Genomic DNA, 14,958 nt, shown 5'->3' with positions numbered 1-14,958 from the left:
AATATAACTTTGTGGAAAAAAAATCACGGAAAGAATGCTCATTAACCATTGTTGTTATACGCTTGCCTTCATCTCTAAACACTTCACCAAAGCCTCACAATATACTTTGATGCAGCAATTCTTTGAGCATTGATTGTGAGAATGTTTTAAATATAGGACACAATTGTACAACAAAATAAAACACAGATCTTGCTGGGTTTCTTCTTCAGAAATAACAACGAAAATTCAATAAACAATCCTTCTGAGTGGTTGTGCATCTGGATGAGAATGTGAAGGAAAGTCATTGAATTGAGAGCTGAAGAGACCCTTCTTTATCAACAATAAAAATCGAATTTTATATTAAATTCTCTCAAGAGAATTGAAATAAATGAAACGTAATAAGAAATCTTTAAAAATCTTATGGTGCTTATGGTATTTGTGATTCCTTTTAGAAATTAACTCTAATCGTATTACCAACCGGTATTAGATTATTCTATGGGGACACTTCCGGTAATCGCCAGTGGAAATTTATTTCACCTCAAGAAGAAAAACAAATTTTCTGTCTTGCCCAGAGCTTTCGGTCCGGATGTGGACCATCTTCAGTGGCTACAAAAAGTTTTTCATTTATTTTCAACAATATTCTTATACAAGGTCGTTTCTTTTTGTTTTGAACAATTTTTAAATTTCAACTCACTCGACTAGGTATTAGATTAGTGTTACAAAAATCTAAATTTTCCAAAAACTACAAGTAAATATCTATCACCGTTCTCTTTCTAGAAACTCTGCTTCTAGGATAAAACGATAGATGGACAACTCAGTTTCAAATTGTATTATTTTCATTGAACTCGAAATCTATCGAATAATAACAGATTTAGTTTAGGCATTTTAATTGCAAAGTATTACAACTGATTATTGTATCTATGACTCATTTATAGAACCCAAAAATTGGTCAAATAAGCTGTATACTTTCTTACTTTTTCTACTTTTCCTTAAGGCCTCTACACATTGGATACAATTTTCGTCAAAAATTGCACTTTTGAAGGAAAATGTAAGCACTGCAGTTGGAAACGTCAAAAATCCGCCAAAAATGCTATTTTTGACTTAAACTGTTCCCAATGTGTAGAGGCCTTTACAGAAACTTCAGTAGACTGAGCAAAACAAACAGAAAATTGATCTATTTCATGAATTTTTAATAGTAAAAATCTAATTAAAAATAACATCAACATGGTACTACTACTTTTTATTGATCGAACTTCACAGAGAGAGCAGTGTATATAATTTCTTGATTATTCAACCCTCCAAAATTTCCACCTTCCGCATCCCGGAGACCACTTTTCTCAACAAATCTTCATGTTTCAGACGATTTCTGAGAAATGGCATCATGCTATTTGTCTGTCTGTGTTGTCGGGCTGTCGCCAGCTCTAGAGGCCGAACGGTAAGAGATAGCGCCTTGAGACTTCGAGGATTGTTATCATTCCCTTAATTTTCCGCCACCCCTTTCTTCCCTTCCAAACCATGTTTTTTTGGGATTGCTCCAAAACGGGTCGTGTGTGATTTATTTTTCATTTTTGGCAGACATCTCGTACTTATACGAAAATACCGTTGAATCATTCCTAATAACGGTTAAAAAGGCACCAGAAAGTGAATTTTTTTGACCGAATGGAATCACATTTGGGCTCGTTGGAAGGGTCTTGTAATTTCTGACAGTACTGAACGGATTCCAATCGGTTATGAGCCGGTAATGAACCTATTGGAACCTATTCATAACCGGAAAGTAATTTTTATCAGAGAAACTGAATTATTGCTAAGTTATTTTGAGAAATGTTTTGACTGATTTATAAATCGGTTAAAAATCGGTTGTGAACCGGTAATGAACCGGTTATGAACCGATAAGTAATTTTCATGTAAAAATATTCGTGTAAACAAAAAATATATAAAAATATTTTGGAATATCACGAGAGTCATTTTCATTTGATACATTTTTCCTTCGGAAATCTAAAGTTATGTATCATATAGTCAGAAAATTTTTTTCTCTGGTTATCGAGTGTCTCATTCGTCCTTAAGGGTTAAAGGGCTAAGAAATCTAAGGCTATCTTCTGTTTCACTTTATGAATAACGCTTTTTTAACTCTTTCTTCCTCATGATTTATCTCAATCCTCTTACAACTAATTGAAGTCTTGTTTTTCGTCAGCTATTAACAATAAATTGTATATAAAGTTGAAATTATAAACTCTCCCGGGAGTCGAATTACACACATTTATATTGTGTCTGTCTCGCAGACAATTCCTCTTTGGACATTATTAACTCACGTGAATAATTCATGGCTCTAACTGTTCCCCATACTACCTTTGCTATCTGCGAAGCTGCCGCTTCTTCAGCTGAAATGTGCGCTTTTAACACTCACACACAATTTCATGTCCGTAAGTCATGGAGCATCCCACTGTCTAAAGCCCAAAAATATTCATCCGATTTACACTGGTGTACCAAAGTATTTAGAAAATTTAATATAAGTACTTTGCATAATTTTAAAACAATTATGTACTTTTCTAAACATGGTACCGAAACTTTCTATGAGAGTGAGCGAGATGACTTGAATTAGGTTTCACTCACTCTCACTGAAATGTCAAAAACATATTTACATAAATCAAAAAATATTGTCTAGACGGTATTGCGATATGATCTTTGAAAAACATTTGGAATCCTGAAGTTTCTAGAAAAACTTACTTAGATATTAAATATTAGAATTCACGGGCCGATACCACCGAGACATGTGTAAATTCATAGCTACTGTAGGGACCCTTATTCACTGAAGAAATGATCGACCTAACTTCATACTAGCCAAATTGGAATCTGGAATGTAGTTGGTCTCTCTCTTGGTTCAGTGTTCTATTTAGATAATCACCATTAAGACTTTCTTTCCCGAAGTATTCGCTTAGGTGTAAATCTATTTAAAAGACTCGAATTAACCCTCTATCAAGTAAGATTGTCTCAAGACGGTCATCACAAAAATGACATTTACTGCGATTACAAAGTTTTTATTCATTTAAAAGTGTTTTAGTGCATTTAGTCATAGTTTTACTGACATTTCTTCTGAAGGTAAATGTGAATAAACTCAGCAAATGTAATTCTAAATGCTGCAAGAGTGTTTTTTGATGCGTGCCTTGCTTTTGATGCGTGCCTTTTCTTTCATTCACTGAAGAGTACTTTAAAGAAGGATCATCTGTATTCAAGTGATTGGACTAAAGTGTCCTTTTGGACCAGTTCTTTGAAGAATATCCAAGTAAATGTTTTTTTAGTGGAAACTTGATAAGAATAACATGTCCTATTATAAATACATTTAAAAAAAAGTTAGGAAATCTAGAAGTGTATGATTTCAAACAGCTTACAGTCCAAACGGTACGAGATACCTACTTCAGGTCTTCAATTGACCCCACACAAAGTCAATTTTATTCTTTACTTGCTGCATACAAAATGACAACAAAATAATAACTAAAGTGAATTCAACAATATCGCAATACACTGTAAGTGGAATTTTCGTGAACGAAGAAGTTACCGTGAAAGAGGTGCAGAAGGAACTATTGTTCAGTTAGCAACACGCGCGCTGCGGTTTTTTTTTTATTTTTCTTATACATCTATGTATTACCTTTTCACACTGTACCAATATTTCGTTTCCTATACCCCATGCAAGTATATATCTGTATGAATTTAAATTGCCAATTGCTGTGTCCCAAAAAAAAAGCGCACATGAAGTAGTATGAAGAAAAAATAAATAAACTTGGTAAGATAATAAAAAGAAAAACAATGTGGATATACATTGCGGGAGAAGAATACAGTAAGAAAAAGATTGCTCCAATAAGTCTGAGAATTAGCCAAAACACTGAATAATTCGCATTTCTCATTCCTCCACCCTATTTTATTTTTATCTTTCCGCTAGTGCAGAATACATTGATTGCCCAAGTGACTCCATTTCTCCAGATTCCCGTTCCTAAGCTCCATCATGTCACACACTTTTAATCATTCTTCTCCTTCTCTGTCTGCCTCTATCACACTTGAAATTCCCCATTCGCATAGTACTGTCTTATAAACGCACTTCTATTCGTGAACTTGAGATGAAAGATGGAACAATTGATAATTTTCTTTCATTTAACATTCACTGGAAAATTCCGTATAAACACTCAGAAATTTCAGTGGATTACAGAGAATTTTTTGTGTTCCTCACAGTTATCTCCCAAAAGTTTCTTTACTTTGTTTATAATAATGAATGTTTTGGAAACCAAATGGTCACCAACAAAGTCAATTTCAGACATTTAACTCAATTTTATATTATTTAAAACGTTTTTTTTTTTTGGCTTTTCACTCTTTTACTGAAACTTTACGATATGCTTTAACTGATAAAAGGTTAACATTTTTGCCCAACACGGTATAAGATCAAGATACATAATGTAATTTTTAGACTTGAGCATTAAATTAAATACAGTTCTATTTTATCACCAATTTAATGCCTCTTTTATTTAGCTTGGTGGTATAATGAAGTGACTGGTATTTAATTTCTTTTAGTAATTTATCATTAAATAGTTAAGAGCTAAACAAACATTTGCAAAGTCAATCGTTTTGATGAAAAGAAATATTTTAGCGAAATAAAAAAAAAAATATTTAACAGCTATAACTTGTGGAACTTTCTTATGGTTCGTTTGTGAAAAGATTTACTATTATAACTTTATTTAAATAAAAACTGTTGTTTTATTAACATTTTTCTGGTCGTAAGATTTCCACCATGCCAATTTTTTTTATCTAACTTTTTCAATGGTTTAGTATAATGCCCAACGCACAATAACTTTTGTTTAGTAAACATGTTTTTGACATTTCAATAAGAGTGAGTGAGATCTAGATCTAGTCATCTCGCTCTTTCTCATATGAAATTTTGAAAACATGTTTACAAACAAAAGTTATTGCGCGCTAGGCAGAAAAAGGAATTTTTCCGATGTAAAAGATCCAAGAAGGATAATAAATGCAGCCCGACTAACTGCAAAACATATCCAAAAAATAAAGAAATCGCCTAGGTCAATTTTGAGATAAGTAAAAAAAAATGTTTTGGAGGGAATAGAAAGGGTGGAGGCTAATTTGTGTAAGTTAGTTCGCTAGAGAATGTTGACTTGTGGAGGGGTCACCGTAGACCGGACGTCAATATCTCTTACTGCTTAGAAGCTAGGATGGTGAGAAGTTGAAAAAACAATGGATTGTGGAAAGTGCCCTCTTGTGGAGTTCGCGCAGTTAAAAGCTGCAATGTTGTCTTAGAAGGGCTCCTAAAGAATCACTCAAGCTTATAATATCTGCTCCAAAATAATCATTGGAAAATTTATTTCAGAAAAAATTTGAAACTTCAGAGTATTTTAAGTATTTTAAGAATGTCTATACATAGAGTATGTTACATTCAAAATTTTGAGGAAGTCTAAGGCGCAAAAACAAGAAATACAAAAAACATGGAGAAGAAAGTAAAAAGGCTCGAAAAGAAACCAAGATCAAAAGAAGTCTGTGCCTTTCATTTCTTTTGATGACCATGTCACATAAAAGATTAATATTAAGATTAATACTTTCTGAACTGCGAGAATGCAAAAAAAAAGATAGCAAGTGTTTTATCTTGCCTCTCTCTTGTGTTTCGCTCGAAAACTGACCGAATCACAGTTGGCACGCATGGAAAATTGCTCGAATTGCCTGTAATACGATTCAGATAGCAATTAATACGAACAGTAATATCTTACTCATCGTATTACTCCACTAGAGTGTACTCTTTCTAACACACGTGATACTCCATTTGAAATTTTGAATACTATATACCTCTCTCTCTGGCTTTTCTTAATATTAATATTAATCTTATATATGACACCACGGTGAGAGTATTCCATATGGAAACACTAGCCGCGAAAAGAGTTTCATGAAGCAGATGGCTGTTCGACAACGGCACGGTCAGGCACGAAGCCCTGACAGGAGCCCACATCAAGAGGAGAAACCAAGTAATTAGGAGTAGCGGTCTTCAGTAAACGCGTGATAAAATGATGATTCTGGACCGAAGGTAAGTGAAGAGCGGACACCCAAGCACAGTGTCCGCTTATGCAGAAATATGATCACACTTGGGCAAACTTAAAACATATCTGACACAGGAATAAAACGTCATATTCTGACGACGTCTTAAGTCAGTATCACAGAAATAAATGAGCTCTACAACATAAAGAAAGTGTGACACAAGAAGGGAGAGGACCAAGAGCAAGCGAATATCTTCTGGTGTATAAAAGGCGACTCTACGTAGGCATAACTGTAAATACATAGTCATACTAAGTATGATTATGTATTTGACACCAAGATTCCGAAAATGTTTAGTAGAAGGGAACCGTAATTCATCAGAAAGTGAAGTCACTCTTAGAAAATCGCAACTTTTTCCAAAGCTTTCGGCTCGGTCTCCAAGCCTTCATCAGTGGACGAATCAATAAGGAATTTACAGAGTTTTGTCTCTCAATCTTTCCAGGAATTTACAGGGCATAACAGAGGATGATGGTGGCATTTTTCTAACAATAAACAATTAAATGTCATTAAAAATGACACCAAGATTCCGAGAATGTTTAGTAGAAAAGAACCGGAATTCATCAGAAAGTGAAGTCACTCTTAGAAAAGCGCAACTTTTTCCAAAGCTTTCGGCTCGGTCTCCAAGCCTTCATCAGTGGACCAATCAATAAGGAATTTCCAGAGTTTTGTCGCTCAATCTTTCCAGGAATTTACAGGGCATAACAGAGGATGATGAGGGCATTTTTCTAACAATAAACAATTCACTTTTTTCCTACAAACAACTTGACACAAATTTACAATTTTCCTAATTTATCCTGGTCTTCTGCAGAACCTGAACTTTTCCAGGAACTTTTTCTTGGACTACAGAAGAGCACATTCTTTTCACTATTTAAAAAAAAATATTAGTGCATAAAAAAGTGGCCCGAGAATAGATCAAAGAACATGCTTCAAAGAAGAGGATTTCATGAAAAAAAAACATTAGTGGCTATATAAACACTAAAGGTACTAAAGGTTCTAAAGATCTTATTAATTTTGCAATAAGCTTAAATTCAATTCAAGCTCAATACAATTCAAACCCCTTTAATGCCAGAAAAATTCCTGGTGACCTAAAGGGAATTCGAATCGAACCCGGGACACTTGCATCATAGAGCGAGTGCTCTACCACTTGACCCATTGAGTGTCAAAGTAAATATTGAATCAAAATTTGCTTTTTTGGGAAATTATTCGAGAAAACTCTTGTTTTTTTTTTAGTTCAAAAAACGTTTCTTTTATAATAATTGAAAATAAATAACTTTTAAAATGTTGTTTTTAATTTTTGTTTTTCCAAGAACATTTAACGCTTTTTTTGTAAGAAAAAGCTTATAAAGAGGAATTATTATTTTTTTTTAATATGAACTTCCTAAAAAGACTAATCCCACTCTTTTCCGCCTCAATGCGTTCCTCATGATTGAGCATCTGGCTCAGTGATTTTCAACCAAGTCTCTTCCGCAAACATTTTTTTTGCGCATTTAAAAAACTCCCTGTTGCAATCTCGAGGATCACAGGGTTTCACATAAAATTAAATCTAAAGCTCCCCAAAGTTCCTCCTGATGAGGAGTTTTTGTTGAAGGGCAAAGGTTAAATGCTGCACAATCAACCAATATGTAGTCTCAGTGGACCGGATAAAGAGTGAATATCTCCTCCCCGAGATGGCAAGTCACAGAGGTTGCCCCCCATTTGTCTTCTTCTTCTCTCTCTTTCTTTTGTGTCTCACACGGTGCTCCGATTAACGGAGCAGTCTTAGGATGACGCAAAATGACGTCGAAGATGGATATCAAAGAGAAGTAGGGGAAATGCTTCTAATTTTGTCCAGTTTCTTATTTTGGACACTTTGAGGATAACATTGGACACTAAAAATAAATTGATTAAAATGATGGATTTTTATTCCAATATTTGATGAATAATGAATTCTATCTAAATATTTGTTCTTTTTGGAATATTTTAACACTAAATACGTTAAAATTTGAATATGATTTGAGTTGAAATTGCTTTGTTGAAAATTCAGTGTGAGCAATTGCTTACGAGAAATATGACAGAACTTCGTGGCTTACTTCAGTCTTATTTAGTTTTGGTGAAGTACTAACAAAGTTTGTTCGCTGTTTTTGAGTGATATTATTGAATATTCATTGAATATTGTGTTGATTCACGTTACTGATGATTTGTACATTTGACCTGAAGTGAGATTTGCCTTGTGAATTATATTTTTCGTGTGAAAAATGGGAATTTTTATAAGACATTCACCAGTGAGGTGATGATTCTTATTTTGGACAGGTGTTTTTCTCACGAAATTTCGTGAAGTTTTAGCTTTTGTGATGACTAGGTTGGACAAATGCCTGGAGAAATGAAGGAGCATCATCTCTACGAAAGAGATGCAGTGAGAAATGCCTTGAAAGGCTCCCGGAAAGGGCAGGGAATGAGCGAATCCGCACGTACTTGGAGTACCGAAGTCAACTCACTTTAATGAATGATATGGAAAGTTTCTGGGCTTCTTGTGACATTCCACGTTTCCCTTACATGACCAGGAAGAGGACTTGATAAGATTGGTTCATAAAATGAAGAACAATGGGCATCCTATTGAGGCGGATTATCTGTCCAAATTTACAGACAAGTTGTAAAAATTAATAACCAAGTTGTCCAAAATAAGAGTCAAATTCACCTCTACATATCAATTCATTTTTAAACGTATTAAAACTAATTTTAGTAAAAATGAGATGATAAATAGCTTGCCAAGTTTCTAAACAATCCTTCTGATAAGAGAGTAACAAGAAAAGTCAATTAGTATTGAAAATATGGCACTTCAAACTTAGGATATCGATGCTTATATGCAGACTGTCCAAAATTATAAGCACTTCCCCTAACTTCACATATTATAGCCACACAAACATAAAACGGTATTTCCTTCGGACATACCGAGGTTTTCGTCTTGTGGTCACTCATTCGTAGACCATTTATCGTTTCCACCTCAAAACCACCATCAACACTGCTCTTACACATGTTATCGTTGACCATATTCCTCTCTTTGGGAGATCAAAAACCAAGAATACCAACATTATATTATTGTACTCACCAGCAATCCCGTTTCGACGTTTGGCGTTAGAATTATTCTCGATCCATCCACAATTCCATTCTCTTTGAGTGTCCCCTCTTGAAGTTCCCTGAAAGCAAAATCAAGAAAATAAATGTATAAGCTGGATTAGCTTATTGTATAGGTGAGATTCTTAATGTGAGCCAACGTGCAATGTCTGCAAATTTTATTTAGTACTGAAGTAGGAAGACTTAACCCTTTAGGAACGATTAGATAACTAGTGATCGAAAAATGAAAATTTTCCTAGGGTTATTTAAAACTGTGTCTTGCTCTAGAAAGTCAGAAAAATGATTTTTCCGACGCCCAATTTGTGAATCTCTCGTCCTCATAAGATTAAATGATTCTACAGGTTGTAAGAAATATACGACAAAAAGCTAAAATTTTGAAACAAATTTCTCACAATAGAAGCATTTACGAATAGCTATAGGGGAAACCGGGTAGAATTAGCCAGGGGTAGAAATAGACAGTGTAATTATCTAGTCTGTCTTAAACAAAATAATATGAAAACTATTGCTAATTCAATTTAGATGTACATTCCTATATCCTCTGAAATATTTATCAGCCTAGTTCTCCTATATTGCAATTTAAAAGCTTTTTTATAAAATCGACCAAAAACTGTAATTTTGTTGCGTAAGTTTTTGCCTTGGCAATTGAACATCTGAATTGTTAGATCATATATTAAGGCATTACCTTGTTCCTGGTTCATTGATGTTGATTATTAGATATTTTTGACTTTGATGATCCAAACCTTCTTTTATCTGTACGATTATTATCACTGAAACAGCCCTTGGGGAAGATATAGCCAGTCTTTCGGGGCAGATGTAGCCCGTCACACTGGAAACACCAATATGGGGAATAATAGAGGGCGCCTAATTACTAGTGGTGAAAATCGATTGTCAAAACGATTGAAGTGTTTATTTACTGTGAGCTTGGTGACTGGAAAATTCTTGAAAAGTGACTCTGTAAGTACGATTTTAAAAGATGTTTTCTTTTTTATGGCCTTGTAAATGTCGAATATTATAATTTACGCGTGCACATTTGTAAGAAAAGTGTTTAGAGTTTTGAGTTGAAACCTAACCTCACTTTACGCGTAGTGAAAAAAATGATAAACAAATATTTTACAGAAATAAAAATTGCTTCAATCGTGTGTGTTTTCTATTGTTGTTGTATTTCTATTCCAGCCAAAACTGAGAACCTCCAAGTCGTGATTTCGGCTTCGTTGGGTGAATGAGTGACGATCCGGGCAAAGAATAGCCACGCACAACATTGTCCGGGTATCTTCAGATGCAATAAAATGTGCCATCAGCGACAAAAACATCCGTTCCAGATTAATTAAAAGTGGTATTTGACCTTTTAACCGCTCCACGTTATTTCAAGAGTATGATGAATTAAGCCAGAACGAGACTACAACTACGAAGTCTGCGGGGGAACATTGAAACACTGATAGAGCATCATGTTCTGAATCTTCAGTATCAACAACTTCACCCTCAGTGCTTCACCCAGACTCTTGTGAATGTCTAGACTAGAGAACATACATCCAATCCCTACTAAACCATTAACCAGTCCGGAGAAAAGGGGAACAGAAAATCCACTAATATAACCGGCAGATTAGTGAAGAGGAGGAAGTCCAGAAGAAGATGAAGGAAATCCAGATATAGAAGGAAGGATAGCAAGGGAAAAAACCTCAAAATAAAAAGCCGAACAGGAAAATTAAAAGAGAAGGAGAATCGAAAACGAAAAGGAATAAATAGAATAAAAGAGGACGCATGATTTTCATTTGATATCTTCTTTTTTTTGTTTTTTTTTAACGAATTTAACCTCCAAAAAACTTTAAGGTGAGAAAGTCCAAAATTCACCATTCCTTGTAGTGTTGCCATGAAAACCAAAGTGGTGAAATGGATTTTTCTGCGAGATTGCAATCAATTGTGAATCAATTACAAAAAAGATATAGAATAGTTATTTAAAGTCTTTTCCCATAAATTTAAGTGATTCGCGTAACATTAGTAAGTATCCGAGTATCAAGAAAAATAGTAATAATTACATCCAGTGTACACGTATTGCTAAAAAAATTGATGGATACATTTGCCCCGAAATTGGCTATATGTTCCCCGGACCGGGGAACAATTAGCCAAAGTGTCTTACTTTTTTAATTTTCTTCTCCAAGGAAAATGGATAAAACTACAGGTCTGAGCTACACAATTCAATAAAACCAATATCCAAGTGTAACTTATAGGGGATAAAAACATTATGCAGACTTTACCATTTTATCATAAATTATGCCCAAAAACGAAAGCTTCATTTGCTGGTTAATTCTACCCCGGTCTCCCCTACGTGGCATTTAGGGAATTTAGATAAACTGATTGCCATCTATAATATTAATACAGGATTTAACCTTACTTACAGGTTATTCAGAAGTGAAGATATTTTAGGTTATGTGTTTTGAAAATTAATGTTTTTAACTAGAACGCCCCTAATTTAAGCTTCTCGAATTTCATACGTTCTAGAACAACAAATTCGGTCATTATTGTTCCAGCACACCTTTTAGATCAGGAAAATTTCCTGAAATCGAAATTCGAAACCCTTTCTTTCTCGCATGTTTTGCATAGGACTATCTCATTCTTTCGCATACCAAATTCGATTGAGCTAAATTTAATTTGGAGTGATGTTTAAGAGAAGAAGAAGAGTGCGAGAGAATGAAATAGACATATTCAAAACATGTGAGAAAGAAAGGGATCCGAATTTCGACTTCACGAAATTTTCCCGATCTAAAAGGTGTGCCGGAGGCAAGAACCAAAGATAAAGCGTTTTGAAACGTTAATATGTACCATTCTGGCAATATCTCTCAGCCTATATTCTAACACTCAAGTGAATTATTTGATCAACTTGCTACGAATTTCTAGAAAATTATGTTTGAATTTTTTGGGGAATTTTTAATCATCATAGAAAACCATTCATCAAAACTTTTAAAATAAAAAGTAAGGGTACAAAAGTAGAAAGAGATGCACACTTGAAAAAATCGATATCTTATCGATAAGCCCTAGAATAGTGCCTAAAGCTGACTTTTAATTAAAGCTTTAACGCCGAGTTCCCTTACTATGTTTCAGAGTGATAAGTAAAATGACACCTTTGATTCGGATATTATCACCATTTTTAACATTTGCAAAAACGTTCGAGAGTACAGATCAATCGTTTTTCGAACTCTGACATCTTGTAGCTTGAAAGAGGCAGGCTATAACTATAATTTTATCCTAAATGTTGCCATAAGGCTTTCAAATTCCTAAAACTCAGAAAAGGGGACAATTTTGTTTTACACAGTAGAGCTGTTAGCGGTGATTTAACAAACTTCCGATGTTCGAAAAAGATGTGGCATTAATTGAAAACTTTCAAGTTGAAATTTTTATTCTCTGTGGCCTCTTCCAAAAATCCGCAAAGAGATATATCCTTATTACACTGTTACCCAACTTACACATTAAGTATTTATTAAGTACCTAATTTATTGCAACGTCTTAATTTTATGTAGTTCTAATGTGTTGTCAAAATCCCGAACGCCAAAATCTCCAAAAAGACCTAAATTCCGAAACATAAAATTCCGATAAAAGAAATCCCGAAAAAAAATCCCGAAAAACTAATATTCCGAAAGCCAAAATCCCAAAGGCGAAAATCCCGAAAAGGCCAAAATTCTAAATTCCGAATATCAAAATCCAGAAACCCAAAATTCACAAAAACCAAAATCTCGAAAAACTTAAATTCCGGAAGCAAAAATCCCCAAAAGCAAAACCCCGAAAGCCAAAGTCCAATAAAGACAAAATCCCTAAAGCCAAAATCAGGAATATAAAAATCCCGAAAAGGCCAAAGTCCTAAATTCCGAACATCAAAATCCAGAAACCCAAAATTCACAGAAAGCAAAATCTCGAAAACCTAAAATTCCGAAAGCAAAAATTCCCAAAGGCAAAACCCCGAAAGCCAAAGTTCAATAAAGACAAAATCCCGAAAGCCAAAATATCGAAGGTAAAAATCCCGAAAAGGCTAAATTCCTAAATTCTGAACATCAAAATCCAGAAACCCAAAATTCACAAAAACCAAAATCTCGAAAAACTAAAATTCCGAAAGCAAAAATCCCCAAAGGCGCAAAACCCCGAAAGCCAAAGTCCAATAAAGACAAAATCCCGAAAGCCAAAATCTCGATGGTAAAAATCCCGAAAAGGCCAAAGTCCTAAATTCCGAACACCAAAATCCCGAAAAACTAAGATTCCAAAAGCAAAAATCCCTAAAAAATAATCCCGAAAGCCTAAGTTCAGTAAAACCAAAATCCCGAAAGCCAAAATTTGCAAAAGCTAAAATCACAAATAGGTCAAAGCCCTGAAAATCTAAAATCCCAAAAGCTGAAGTCTCGAAAAGACAAAATCCCGAAAAGGTAAAATCCCAAAAGCCAAATTTCCGAATTCTTAAAAGTGTTATAAATACTTCCACGATTGCAACCGCACTTGATGGAGATTCTACACAATATCCTCCGTATAATTTTGTTTCTTTAAGGATGTTGACCATTCTATATTTTGGCTTCCGTTATTTTGACTTTTCGGGATTTTAGCTTTTGGGATTTTGACTTTCGGGATTTTGGCTTTCGAGATTTTGGACTGCACTGGTATCTAGGTATGAAAAAGAGTATCCAAATAGCACCTTGCACTTTATTACCCAAATAAGCTTAAAGGTGCAGTCGGCTGCCAACGTTTTTAGCAACTAATTCATTCGTAATAAGGAAGCTGCGATAAATAGTTGGACAAAGTTTAAGCTCAATCGAAATTCATGAAATTTTCTGAAGATTGTAATACGTGAGTTTACAAAGAATCACCAAATAGATTTCTTGCATTCATAAGCTTATAGACTTTCTGTAAAATAAATCAGGAATAATAGGAGAAATGTACAACATCGCTCTTACTAAAGTGGACCATTACAAACAAAGAGAGGAAATTTAGAAAGCGAAATTAGTTCAAATCCAGCGGAAATGAAAGGGAAATTTAATTTCTTCACTATTCAGTCACCAGTGAATTTTATATATGAGTATATTCCACCCAAAATATCATACTCTCTATGTATTACACTTTTTTTTTATTTATTTATTTTTACTGTCTGTAAAACTCTCTGATACCAAAACGAAATTTTGCAAATTGTCCTCATCTCTTTCACCTTCCAATCTTTTCTCACCTATTGTGTCTTTCACTCTTACACACAATAGTTTTATGTATGTCTGAATGTTAAAATGTACATAACATAAAATGAATCAGTTGGAAATTTTGGCAGTCTGCAATTTTTTTCGTACATGTCTCTGACGGCTTAAAAATACAAAAAAACTGTTTCTTTTTCATTATATATTTATGTATATATGTATAAAAAATACATAATGATCGCACTCAAAATCACTTTCACTCAGACACCCAAATTGGTGAGTGCCCAAAAAACTGATACAAGAGAATTCTCTGTAGCAGTTTTTTTTATACAGCATTAACAATATTCGGATGGGATTGAACAACTGTCATATGCGGGCTATTTCAACTAGATAGATATCTATACCAGAGAAATGTTCAAAGATCCTATGAATATTGCATTAAATTCAAAATAAACATCAATATACCAGAACCAATACAAATATTCTGATATCATTCTTTTTGTACTCTATGTTTACATTCAGTACAATCTTGTGAAATATTTGTAATCTCTCAATATTGCTGCATTAACAATTTTAAAAATTTAACCTATGCTCTTGTAAACAGGAAATACAAAAGAAAATTGCAAATTCCACG

The 14,958-nt window shown here is 34.1% G+C and overlaps 2 protein-coding genes across 3 annotated transcripts in view; one reads left to right on the top strand and one right to left on the bottom strand.

Moving 5' to 3' along the window:
• LOC129808077 (structural maintenance of chromosomes protein 3) overlaps window positions 1-14,958 on the top strand; it is a 70,963-nt gene that overhangs the window by 27,524 nt on the left and 28,481 nt on the right. The gene's annotated exons all lie outside the window — the stretch shown is intronic.
• Window positions 1-14,958, bottom strand: part of LOC129808080 (midnolin homolog) — a 44,296-nt gene that overhangs the window by 20,048 nt on the left and 9,290 nt on the right. For both annotated transcript variants that reach the window (XM_055857767.1, XM_055857768.1), the window contains exon 2: window positions 9,143-9,230. In XM_055857767.1, the coding sequence (XP_055713742.1) occupies window positions 9,143-9,230 (88 nt within the window). The remainder of the gene's footprint in view (window positions 1-9,142; window positions 9,231-14,958) is intronic.

Source organism: Phlebotomus papatasi, chromosome 3, assembly GCF_024763615.1.
Source record: "Phlebotomus papatasi isolate M1 chromosome 3, Ppap_2.1, whole genome shotgun sequence".
NCBI classification, from domain to species: domain Eukaryota; kingdom Metazoa; phylum Arthropoda; class Insecta; order Diptera; family Psychodidae; genus Phlebotomus; species Phlebotomus papatasi.
The sequence above is the reverse complement of the archived record's forward strand: the minus strand, read 5'-3'. Positions and strand labels throughout refer to the sequence as shown.